This window comes from Sus scrofa, chromosome 18 (genome assembly GCF_000003025.6).
Source record: "Sus scrofa isolate TJ Tabasco breed Duroc chromosome 18, Sscrofa11.1, whole genome shotgun sequence".
Lineage (NCBI taxonomy): Eukaryota > Metazoa > Chordata > Mammalia > Artiodactyla > Suidae > Sus > Sus scrofa.
Window position 1 is genome coordinate 614,362 of NC_010460.4, and position 12,659 is coordinate 627,020.

At 53.4% G+C, this 12,659-nt stretch overlaps 1 protein-coding gene across 3 annotated transcripts in view; it reads left to right on the forward strand.

The window, feature by feature from the left end:
* Nucleotides 1–12,659, forward strand: part of ESYT2 (extended synaptotagmin 2) — a 78,172-nt gene that overhangs the window by 49,225 nt on the left and 16,288 nt on the right. The window contains exons 9-15 of one of the 3 annotated variants that reach the window (XM_021079028.1): nt 1,384–1,560; nt 2,397–2,479; nt 4,027–4,075; nt 5,372–5,461; nt 6,094–6,189; nt 7,667–7,768; nt 11,442–11,504. In XM_021079028.1, the coding sequence (XP_020934687.1) occupies nt 1,384–1,560; nt 2,397–2,479; nt 4,027–4,075; nt 5,372–5,461; nt 6,094–6,189; nt 7,667–7,768; nt 11,442–11,504 (660 nt within the window). The remainder of the gene's footprint in view (nt 1–1,383; nt 1,561–2,396; nt 2,480–4,026; nt 4,076–5,371; nt 5,462–6,093; nt 6,190–7,666; nt 7,769–11,441; nt 11,505–12,659) is intronic. The other 2 variants (XM_021079029.1, XM_021079030.1) reach the window with 2 other exon arrangements.

Below are 12,659 nucleotides of genomic sequence, written 5' to 3' on the forward strand. Positions count from 1 at the left end.
AGCCACAACAACACCAGATCTGAGCCACGTCTGCGACCTACACCCCAGCTCGTGGCAACGCAGGATCCTTAACCCACTGAGCGAGGCCAGGGATCAAACCTGCGTCCTCATGGGTGCTAGTCACATTCGTTTCCACTGAGCCACATGGGAACTCCAGGAGTGGGTATTTTTAATTTTATCAAGTAAACGTTTTAGGAAAATAGAATTATGTTTAAAGTCCGTGAGTTGTATGTATCTGAGTTTCAGTTTCCCATCCATAACATAGGTTTAAAGACAATATTTCATGGAAATTGTTGTTCTAAAAATCAGTGTGATCTGTGCATATCAAGGGCTTAGGAACATCTCATTTTTCCTCTAAGTGCTAGTTACCACTGCACTTACCACCCCCTATGACTAGTTAACCACTGCACTTACCACCCCCTATGACTAGTTACCACGGCACTTAGCACTCCCTATGACTAGTTAACCACAGTAGTTACTACTCTCTATGACTAGTTACCATGGCACTACCACTTCCCCATCACTGGTTTCCATTGCACTTACCACTCCCTATGACTAGTTACCACGGCACTACCACTTCCTCATCGCTGGTTTCCACTGCACTTACCACTGCCTATCACTAGTTACCCCTCCCTATGACTAGTTAACCATGGCCCTTACCACTCTCTATGACTAGTTAACCACGGTAGTTACTACTCCCTATGACTAGTTACCACGGCACTACCACTTCCCCATCACTGGTTTCCACTGCACTTACCACTGCCTATCACTAGTTACCACTCCCTATGCCTAGTTACCACGGCCCTTACCACTCCCTATGACTAGTTACCACGGCCCTTACCACTCCCTATGACTAGTTACCATGGCCCTTACCACTCCCTATGACAAGTTACCACGGCCCTTACCACTCTCTATGACTAGTTAACCACGACCCTTACCACTCCCTATGCCTAGTTACCACGGCCCTTACCACTCCCTATGACTAGTTACCACGGCCCTTACCACTTCCCCATCACTGGTTACCACGACTCTTATCGCTGCTGAAGCGGGCCTATTTGGGGTGTCATCTCACCTCCTCTTGCCGTCCTGCCCAGCTCGAGCTGGGGTCCCTGGGGCACAGGGTCCCCCCGGGGCCTCCCCTAGGAGGGGTCTGGAGGAGTGGGCCGCTCACGCCAGCTCCTCCCGCCCGGCCTCCTGGCGGTGCCCCTCTGACGCCCTCGTCCCGCCCGCTCTGCTGCTCCGCAGCCCTGCCCCTGACGACGCCTCCCCGTCGGCGCGCTCTGCTGCGCCGCAGGGGGATCTGGGTTGTTCCCTCGCGCAGCCTTTGTCCCCTGCCTGTCAGGCGAGCCAGCGAGCAGTCGGCCGTGTCCCCCTCCTTTCCAGGGTGTCCTCAGGATCCACTTTATTGAAGCTCAGGATCTTCAGGGGAAGGACACTTACCTGAAGGGGCTTGTCAAGGGCAAGTCGGACCCGTATGGAGTCCTTCGAGTTGGCAACCAGATCTTCCAGAGCAAGGTCATCAAGGAGAGCCTCAGCCCCAAGTGGAACGAGGTGTATGAGGTGAGGCGAGCCTGGGGCTGCTGCCGCTCGTGCCCCGATTCGGACTCCACGCGTGCCACAGGCCTGTGGTCGGTTAGGTGGCAGTTGAAGCTCTGTTTGCTTAAACTTCCCGTCTTTCCAAATACTGGACCTTACGAGTTCCTGCTGTGGCACAGTGGGCTAAGAACCCGACTGCAGCAGCTCAGGTCACTGCAGAAGCGCGGGTTCGATCCCTGGCCCAGGAACTTCCATGTGTGTGGGTGTGGCCATAAAGTTAAAAAAAAAATTCCAAAACTTCAGTCACATCAAGCTGTCACAATAAGTAAGGGCCACTCGTACACACAGATGTGTACAACGTTACGGTTAACTCTGCACTGTTTGGTGACTTTTCATTTACTGCCGCTGGCCTTCTCTACATAATCAGTCAGTGCAGCCATTCACTCGAAGAGCTTCCATCATTTCTTTACCCGAAGAGACCTGGGCCTTTAGGTCCCGCAGCACGACCGGTACTGTAGCAACGGCTTGGGAACTTACTTCTCTTCTCTGGCCACGGTTCCCCCGGATAGGACGCTCCTCAGAGCCGAATGGCAGCATCAGCCGTTAGGCGGTTTTGAGAGAACGGCTAAGTGGCGGTGAGCGGGTCACTAGTGGTCCCCCACCCCCAAGGCCACCACCGGCCAAGGCTGCTGCAGGGGTGGCGGGACGACCGAGCCTGTGAGCCCGATAATGGGGAGCCGAGCAGACCGTTGCCCCCCCCCCGTCCCCCGGGAAGACACATGCTGATGTTTGCCGCGATCCCGTGCTCCGTGGAGACACCCCGCGTGAAGTGTGAACTAAGCACGGGTTGTACCTTTCAGGCTTTGGTCTATGAGCATCCTGGGCAGGAGTTGGAGATCGAGCTGTTTGATGAGGACCCAGACAAGGACGACTTTCTCGGGAGGTAACTCCTTCACGACTGAGGGAGCAGAGGCCTGCTCTGCCGCTTCCATGCCCACGCTTCCGTGTATGATGCAGCTTGAGAAATGGGTTCAGGTGCACTTAACATATGTGTAGATATATGGCTCTTGGATGGAACGTTTGTTTTGCCGTGGATGACTTGAAGACTTAAAACATACCTTGTTCCTAAAAAGTGTCACATTTAAGTAAGAAAAGGGAAGCCTCTAGAACTGGGTCCGTCACAGCAACCACTTGCCACGTGTTGCCGTGTAAATTAAGTTGATTAAAGTTAAACAAAATTTGGAGCTCCGGTTGCGGCTCAGCGGACACGAATTTGACTGGCATCCGTGAGGACACAGGTTCGATCCCTGGCCTTGCTCAGTGGGGTGAAGGATCCGGCGTGGCCGTGAGCTGTGGGTGTAGGTCGCAGATGCGGCTTGGATCCCGCGCTGCTGTGGCTGTGGTGGAGGCCGGCGGCTACAGTTCCAATTCGACCCCTAGCCTGGAAACCTCCATATGCCACGGATGCGGCCCTAAAAAGACAAAAAAAAAAAGCTAAACAAAATTTAAAATTCCGTCTCTCAGTTGTGCTGCTCCATTTAAAGTGCTCAATAGCCCCACGGGGCCCCAGACGCAGCCCAGCTCCCCAGTCACTGCACCGTGCAGGCAGCTTCCCTCCAGACTGTAGAGGCGGGTTTTTAAACGTTTGATTTGTCATTGGGTTCCGGCAGGGACAGGGAGATAGTCGTCTACATCATGCCTGTGTATTGATTTGTTTACGTAAATTGAACAACCAGTGCAGCTGACAAAAATGAGCTCTCCAAAAACACACTTTATCCTCCTCTTCATTATTTAACGGAATTTCTTCCCAAGAGATTTAGGGATCGGTGACCTCGTGCAGGTCTAGCTTCATCAAGAATGGCCTGTGTATGATGCTGTGACCTCAGAATTCATTCACGAGATAGTTTAAGAAGGAGCAACCAGAGATTTTAAGCAGGGCAGTGCACAGATGAGCCCTGCCCTTCAGTTAGATGAGGTTGCCAGGGATTGAGGCCGGGAACTGCAGGCCGCCAGAGGCCCTTGGCGTCAGGCAGGAGCTCGTCTCTGGCCCCGGGGGCTGGCTGCATTCTCCACGGCCGAGCAGGGCTGCTGGGGGGTGGCTGGGGACCCGCTGTCTGGGACGTGCCGAACACAAGTCACTGGGCAGAGCTGAGGTGCGAGGCTGGGAGGTGGTGACCGAGCCGCAGAGACAGGCGGAGAGCGTGTCAGGCAGGGCAGAGGGCCTTGTGGCCCCTTGGAAATGCCTGCCTGGGGAGGGGCGACACCGGCTCTCGAAGGCCGTGACCTCGGCTTTGGCGCACCTGTTCCACCTCCCAGCCTCCTCGTCTCTCTTCAGTCAGTGAGGAAGCTTAGGAAGAAATCTGTTTCTTGATAAACTGTCACGCTTTGTAGTATTTCTGGAGTTCTTTGTCATAGACGGATGCTTCAGGTTAATTGAGCTGTCAGAAGTGTGTTTCTATGTCCTAAAGTTTTGTATTGTTATTTCTATAGTCTTATGATCGACCTCATTGAAGTTGAGAAGGAGCGCCTTTTAGACGAAGTAAGTTTCCTCTGAGAATTGTTCTGCTTCCTGAGTGTTGACCTACTGCTGCCCCCACCCCGTAATGGTCTGGGACGCCGGCGTCGGCGCACGGATGCCGAGCGCTCAGGCCTTCTGGTAACAGCAAAGTGAAACCAAGTCAGTTTCAGAGCCAAACGGGCTCCTGTGTACGGACACTCAAGTCCCCAAGGATCCAGACACACCGCAGCTTCATCTCAGGCAGGCACACTCTTCGGAGTCAGGGCAGAGCCTGGGAGGAACTCCCCAGTCAGGGGCGTCGTTCAGATGGCTGGCATTCGTGGTAGAGCCGGCGAAGTGCAGCCAAGGAGAAACTGTCCCCGGAAGGGTACCTGCAAATGCAGTACGAATTCCGGCAGCAGACACTACTTCGGGCAAGACGTTGCTGTCAGAATAAAAGGATTAAAAAAGGAGGTCTGGGAGTTCCCGTCGTGGCGCAGTGGTTAACGAATCTGACTAGGAACCATGAGGTTGCAGGTTCCATCCCTGGCCTTGCTCCGTGGGTTAAGGATCCGGCCTTACCGTGAGCTGTGGTGTAGGTCGCAGATGCGGCTTGGATCCCGCGTTGCTGTGGCTGTGGTGTAGGCCGGCAGCTACAGTTCCAATTCGACCCCAGCCTGGGAACCTCCATATGCCACGGATGCGGCACTAGAAAAGGCAAAAAAAAAAAAAAAAAAGAGGTCTGTGCCGCCTGCTGAAAGATGGGTGAGGTTGGAGAAGAAAGTCACTGTTGAGGTCGGCTCTCAGAGTCACACAGGGTCCTTCCCTGCACGTCAGCACACCCTTGTTAAACTCCTGTGGCTTCTGTTGTGGGCCCGGGGCTGAGGGTGCAGTGGTGGGCACAGCAGGCAGAACCCTGCGCTTGGGTGTCTCGGCTTAGTGCTGGGGACCGTCCTCGATTCATTGCTCTTTTAAGCTGAACCAAGCACGTGCTGTTTGTCGCGATGTAGTTGATGAATGAGAACAAACCTGGTCGTGTGTCGGATACTAACAGTATTTAGGAGCAGTGTTCTGTTCTCTCTCGGCCCCTAAGGGCTCTTGAAGCCCTGCACAGAGCTTGGTAGTGCTGCGAAGGATGAGAGGACATTTGAGTCAGGCACGGATTAGGACTCAGTGAATGGCCATGTGTGGGCAGCCAGCGGGCGGTGTTGTGGGCGCCTGGGACCAGCAGCTGCTTCTCCGGCCTGGAGTGGACTCAGGCCTTGGAGTTTGCAGACGTAGTTTGGTTTGCGTGTCTGCTTCCGGGGCCTTGGCTGACCTTGCTCGTTCTCTCTCTAGTGGTTCGCCCTGGACGAGGTCCCCAAGGGAAAGCTGCACCTGAAGCTGGAGTGGCTCACGCTGGTGCCAAACGCCGTGAACCTCGAGAAGGTGCTGGGGGCCCCTGACAGCAGCAGCCTCTTGGTGCTGAGGGTTGAGATAAGTGTCTTCAGGCAGGGCCGCTGCTCTCGGAAAAATTAGAGCAACAGCTTTGACGCTCGGACTGTAAATCACTGCGGTGGCATCAGGGATGCATGAGAGAAAACGCCTTTTTTAAGATCACACTTGTTTTGCACAATCTCTACGCCTTGTGCTGGATATTGTGCAGGAATCTGGGGAGCCCCGGGTCCCCTGGGTGCTCCATGTCATCACTTTGAATAGTCTTGCTATGTGCGGTCTCTCTGTATCACACATATTGGAGGCTTGCTTCTCTTCTTTTCTTTTTTTCCCCTTCTGTCTAGGGTTGCACCTGTGGCACGTGGATGTTCCCAGGCTAAGGGTCCCATCGGGGCTGCAGCTGCCGGCCTGCTCCATAGCTCCAGGCAAGGCTGCGTCCTTAACCTCCGGAGTGAGGCCGGGGATGGAGCCTGCATCCTCACGGATGCTGCATTGGCTTCTCCACCTGTTGAGCCATAGCGGAAACTTCTGCTTTGCTTCGTGTCCTGACCCCTGTAGACATTACGGGGCAGGAGTGGGCGAGAGTCTTGGGAACACCCCTGCTGAAGCTTTTCCCTTCCCCGTAGGTGCTGACAGACATCAGAGCCGACAAAGACCAAGCCACTGACGGGCTGTCCTCCTCGCTGCTCATCCTGTACTTGGACTCAGCGAGGAACCTTCCGGTAGGTGTTGGCAGAGCCCCCGCTCGCTTGCTCGGGGTTCCCACTGGCGGATCGCGGTGTGGCCCTGGTCGTTGGTGCTCTTCCCCGTCCCTCCAGCCCCGGAGGCAGCTGTGGGGAGGGAGGCACGTGTATCCTCTTGGCGAGTGTGGCGTTATGGTTCACCTCTTACCGTGTGTCCAGACGGTGGCGTTCTCCTCACTTTGGCGAGTTCCCTCGGGAAACCTCCCGATCACCGTGTAGTTAGGGAAGAAGACAGATGATTCTGTGGGAAATCGCTCATGGTTTACGTCCAGTGCCTGAGCGTGAAAACTGCATCCCTTTGGCTTGGGAGTAAAATGAACCAGAGTCCGTCCTGGCGGTCGCGCGGCGGGGATGTGCGCGGCTCCTGGCCCAGAGTGCCTGCTCCTCCTGGGGCGCGGCAGAGTGGGAGGCTCTTCGAGGAAGCTGGGCGGGCTGGTTTCCTGGAGAACGACCGGAAGCGTGGAGGGAAAAGCGCTGCTGCGATGCTCCCTGGGCACCGAGGACAGTGGGCCACCTGCAAGGGTGGCATCGTGTTGACAGTGCTTGGAGGGTTTATTCACTTGTTCAGCCGCCGGCCTCTTGCTGCATTTCATCGCGGTAGAGGCCAGTGTCTGAACAATACACGGCCCCTGCCACCAGAGGCAGCCTGTTCCTCCCGAGACGGGAGTGGGTGCCTGTGCGCCCCGTGCATTTGCAGACGGCCTCCCGGTGGCTGTGTCCTCGGGGCAGGTGGACGTCTGCGTGTGTGACCTCAGCCTGGTCACACTGCACTGTGCCTTCCCTTTGGGAGGTGCACCCCCTCGTTCTCCTTTCAGGAGTTGAAAATTGTGCCTTCCTCGGGCTTTGCTCAAAAGCGAAGCCAGTGGGTTGTGTACATCTCCACATTTTATTTCAGGTTTTCAAGTTTTACAGCTCTGCCTGATCTTCTCTTTTTTTCATCTTGGGAAGATGTGCTTGAACCCTGAGTGTGAAATGCATGTAACTGTTCTTTTCCTTTCAGTGAAGATTTGACCTTCCTGCAGAATTGCTTGTATGGGAGAACTCTTTATTTTTAATCGCAGGACAGCCGTTTATAAGGCCTGATGGAAGGGACGGTGTTGTAAATTCTAGGATATAGAAAACCGGTGGTGAATTGGCAAGAAAGGATTGGGCCTCTCTTTAGAGCTACGTGTTTTATAGCATTCAGTGGAAATTTGAGTAGCATCACGGAAGCAAGAGGCAGACAGGGAAGCAGGTGCATTAACCTGCTTTTACAAGGGCACTTGTGCACGAGGCTGCTCCAGCCGTCCGGGCAGAGCCGCCACCTGCTGGGCCATTGCACACGGGGTGCCCACATTGGCCCCGTGCTGGGGGTTCTTTGATCTGCCTGTTGCCTCCTGGTTCTCGGTGCTGCTGTGCCTTCATTGACCGCAATCCACCCCTCTCTGCTTTCTCCTCCCGTTTCCACGTCCCCAAGAGTATCTACGAGGGAGACTTTGGGTGTGGCTACTTAAAAGAGAGGCGAGCGTCGGGACTAGTGTTTTGTGAAAATACTGCCTCAGTCTATAGAGCACTCTTTGTGAGTTCTCCGTGTTCCTTCTCCTTGTGGTTTGGTGGAGGCTGCTAGAATGTGGGCTGGGCTTCTCGTGTCATCACTCGGTGGCGGGTGACCTGCATGCTCGAGCACTCTTTGTGCGTTCTCCGTGTTCCTTGTCCTTGTGTTTGGTGGAGGCTGCTAGAATGTGGGCTGGGCTTCTCGTGCCATCACTCGGTGGCGGGTGACCTGCGTGCTTTCACGTCCTGCACGGCCTCAGTTCTGTGCCTGCTGCTTTCGTGCCTGTTCTGCAGAACATAACACTGCTGTAACTGACGTCGCCGACCACGTCTGATGACAGGGTGCCACGAGGGAGCCTTGGGATCCTACACTTCGCTGGGCCCACAAAAATACTTTAACACTCATCTGAGGATGCAGTTCCTGCTGTGGCTCAACAGCTTAAGAACCCAACCAGTACCCGTGAGGACATGGGCTCGGTCCCTGGCCTCACTCAGCGGGTTAAGGATCTGGCGTTGCTGTGGCCGTGGTGCAGGCTGGCAGCTGTAGCTCAGATTCGACCCCTAGCCTGAGACCTTCCATATGCTGCAGGTGCGGCCCTAAAAAGACCAAAAAAAAAAAAAAGGAAAAAAAAATTCATCTGAGGAAGAAATGAAGCTATAATGATTGAGATGGATTTGTATGTGGTTCATCTCAGTGTGAGACGTGCATATTTCTTTGAGCGTTTTCAAAAAACTTGCTTACATCCACTTTCTCCTCCTGATGAGATGCAGCAGTGTCAGGGCTGGGCTTTTCCTCAGGTCCTTGGGCCCACGAGGGCCGTCCCTGCGGGCAGACTCCCTGCTGCTCTGAAAGCGCCACTCCTCCTCCTTGGCGGCGTTGAGCAGAGCACCTCGGAGAGAACCAGCACACAGCGATTTTGTGATTCACTTCTGAGGAACTTCAAGAGTTTCCTGGGGTGGACCACTGAGAGTTTCTCACTGTTCTCTGGGAGGTGGATTTTCATCTCACGCGTTTCCCTGGGGCCTTGCTCGGGTGCCTTGATTCCTGGCACTTGCTTGGGGGTCCGAGGAGGCCACCAGCGGCTTAGTCGTTCGTCTAGGAACGAATGATTGATTTCATCCAAGAACTGGTGAGGTTTTTGAAGCTCATTTGGCCCTTGCCTCTAATGGTGGCCGCGCTCTGCACTTTTGAAGCGTTTTCACTTCTGTCCTCACGTATTCTCAGTGTAGTCACCTTCTAAAGGGGGGAGCAGAACTGGAGGAATACGTATTCCATCCCATTTTGTAGATGAGGACAGTCCAGCGCCTGAAGGGCGGTGAGCTGCCGAGGCCCCGCGCCCGCCCTGCCCACCTGCTGGTCGGTGAGCGGCCAGCTGCCATGCGCCTGGGCAGCGGTTTGCCCTCGCCGTCGGGGGGCTCCTTAGTGGAAAGCTGTACTGAGAGCCGTTGTAAACGACAGCCTGGCTCTGCTGCCCGGGGTCGTTTTCCATCACGGCTTCTCTTGAAGGGAGGTATTTCTGACCTTGTGTCAGGACTTTTTCAGTTGCTTGGTCTTGTTTGGCTGAGTCGTTGCTGGGTTTCCAATCCGGCTTGCCTCCCCCCCCCCCCCCCCCGTCATCAAAACCACACACGCTGCTTGATGCGCCACGCAGAGACGTGAGCCGAGTGCTCTACAGAAGCAGTCCGAGGAGGTGGCTTCCATCCTGCATTTGGGTGTCAGCGTGACGTGCGGTCCGTCCTGTCCTGTCCCCCCCCCCCCAGGTGGATCCCAGTGCCTTTTGCAGCAAAGCCACTGGACGGCTGCCGCCTGCTGTGTGCTTCCCTTTTGCTCCTTAGACACCAGTGTGTCACCCCAGTGGGCCTGTCTGAAAGCCCGCTGGAGGCGGCCTCTTGATCCTGGGCCTCAGCTCAGCCCTCCTCCTTTGGGCCACGTGTTTTTTTCTCGACTCCCAGAGGCCGGTTCAGAACGGAGGCCTTCGTGATCACATGCGCTTCCCGAGCCCTTTCCACGGGCTCCGCCGTGCGCAGCTCCCGTGGTCTCCGGCCTCACGGTCACATCTCAGATGAGGAGATGGGGCCCTGAGACGCGCGACCCAGGGTCACGGCTGGGAAGCAGCAGGGTTGGGATGTGACCTCCGCTGGGAGCCCCAGCGCCCGCGTCCCCCACCCCCCTGTCTAGTCTATCCTGTGCGAAGCGACGTTGTCCTCACTCTGTTCAGTCTGTAAGCTCGTAATGCCGTGGCTGGGGTTCATCTGAGAGGAGGTGCGGCTGCGCTACCTTCCAGGTGAAAATGCCGGGGAGGACACGGAGGCCCGTGCGTGTGCCGACGGCAGGTGCTCTGAAGGTCACCCCAGCTCTCACGTTGAGAAGGCGCAGGTGGCCACTGCGGCCTCCCTCACTGGGCCCGCCTGAATGCTCCTCTCTGCCTCACCCCCGCCGCCGGAGCAGCTCCCTACGCCTTCACTCGGCCCCGTTGCGCCCTAATCCACGCCCCTCCCTGGTGCACTGGGAGCATGTGGTGCAGGGTGGGCCCGGGGGCACCGATGCTGCCCACACACCGTGCTTCTCACCCCAGGGCAGCAGCCTCCCCCGGCCCGCCTGACCCAATGGGTCCCGTGTTTCAGGCTGCTTCATAAATGATAAAATTCCACTTGACGTTAATTATAACTAAAGTGCTCAAAGATTTCATCTTAATCCTCAAAGGATCTTACAAAACAACGCAGGCTTGCCCATTTTTAAGGTCAAGAAAGAAATGGGTTTTAATTAATTATTTATTTATTTTTTTGGTCTTTTTTGCCATTTCTTGGGCCGTTCCTGCGGCATATGGAGGTTCCCAGGCTAAGGGTCTCATCGGAGCTGTAGCCACCAGCCTACGCCAGAGCCACAGCAACGCGGGATCCGAGCCGCTTCTGCCACCTACACCACAGCTCATGGCAACGCCGGATCCTTAACCCACTGAGCAAGGCCAGGGACCGAACCCACAACCTCATGGTTCCTAGTCGGATTCGTTAACCACTGCGCCACGATGGGAACTCCCCAGAAATGAGTTTTTAAAGATCAATGAAAGTAGTGCATAAAGCCACAGAGGTAGGACTTCAAAGCGAGGAGGAACTTTCGAGGTGACCTCATCAGCCTCGCATTTTACACTCGGAACAGAAAGGGGGCAGAGTTGATCGGGCCCCCCTTCTGCTGTGGTGTTTCCCGAGAAGGTGAAGCTCAGAAGGAGGAAAAGTAGCATTAATTTGCTGGCGTGGGGTAGGATTTGGTTTGAGAGCAGTTCGGGCCCATTCATTTCTTCTTCAGGTAAAACCTTTAGGAATGTGGGTGGTGTCTTAGGGGTTTATTCAAGCAAAGGATAGCAAATAGAACCCCTTCCTAAAGTGTCACTCTTGAATTTTTCAAATCCCAAAGACAGGAGGGGTGAGGCGTGAAAGACTAGTAGTCACAAGGGTTAAAGACGTGTGTTTGATATTTCTAGATTAAAGGTTTGGTCTAAGATAAAATCTTGGGCATAAAGAATCATTTTAAACATGATTTTTACGTGTGAGTGTGTGTGTGTGTGTGTAATTCTTGGTGGTTTTTGTTTAAAGTTTTTTTTGTTCTCATAAATGTTCATGTCATTAACCTTACATAATTTCCCTCATTGCATGTTTTATTAACCCTTTTTTGGTATATTCATTTTCTTCTGACTTGAAAGAGTAACCCATTAGAATTTAACGCTGATGTCTTGAAGAAGGCTGCAATTCAGAAAGCTTTAAAGGTAAACTAATAGTTTTCCTTTCGAAAGTTAATTAAAGCATATTGAAAGAGATGATGCTTTAACCCTTGTAGATTTTTGACAGATTCTTTCCAAAGTAATAGAGGAATTATTTGTTTAGTTGGAGAAGGCCTACATTTACAGTCCAAGAATTAGAAGTTAGAAGAGCTTGAGTCAACTTTGAAGATAAATGATGCAAAATATCAATATGATAAATCAGACTTCTGTCCTGTGAGCCTGGGGCAGCAGTATCTAAGGTGGTTGTAAAACATCTGTACTTTAATTGGATTTGAATTTATTTGTGAGATGGTATAATAGAAATTCTGTTTAAAGTCTTAAACAGTTTTTAGATCACGTTTAAGACGTGTGCCAGCGCACGGTGCCTTTCTGTTCCGAAATCACCTCTTCCAATATGCTGAGTTAGGGCCGCGTCTCTGGGCTGGTGACCTCATGGCTTTTGGGGCTGCTGGGTGACAAATCATTACATTCCATTAAATGAGGTATATTGAAAACTAAGCTCCACTCCCTAAAATGAGTACTTTCTGGCTAGATCGTTAAAGGTTTTTTATAACTTAAAAATGTTTTATTATTTTTTCTTTGATTTCTTTGAACATCTTAGGCTTAAATATTTGGGAGGGGGTGAGGGATTGAATATAATTGTTTTAAGAAAATTCTATCGAGGAGTTCCATCGTGGCGCAGTGGAAACAAATCCACCTAGGAACCATGAGGTTTCGAGTTCAATCCCTGGCCTCGCTCAGTGGGTTTAGGATCCGGGGTTGCCGTGAGCTGTGGTGTAGGTCGCAGACACGGCTCGGATCCTGCGTTGCTGTGGCTGTGGCAGAGGTCAGTGGCTACAGCTCTGATTAGACCCCTAGCCTGGGAATCTCCATATGCTGCAGGTATAGCCCTTAAAAGCAAGAAGAAAAAAAAAAAGTTCTATGCAAAGGAATCAGGAATGGTTTTTAATCAGTTTCATCCAAAGAATAAGTTAACTTGCAAAAGTGAGGAAGACTAACAGATTCTTTAATGCAGTGGTTATTAAGCCTCTGCCGCACCCGCTCCTTGGACGCTCAGCCGGCACAGTCCTCACCAGAACGCGGGCGGGGCCCCAGCCTCAGCCCTTCCTCACCGTGTCCTCGATCGCGAAGGTTCTGACC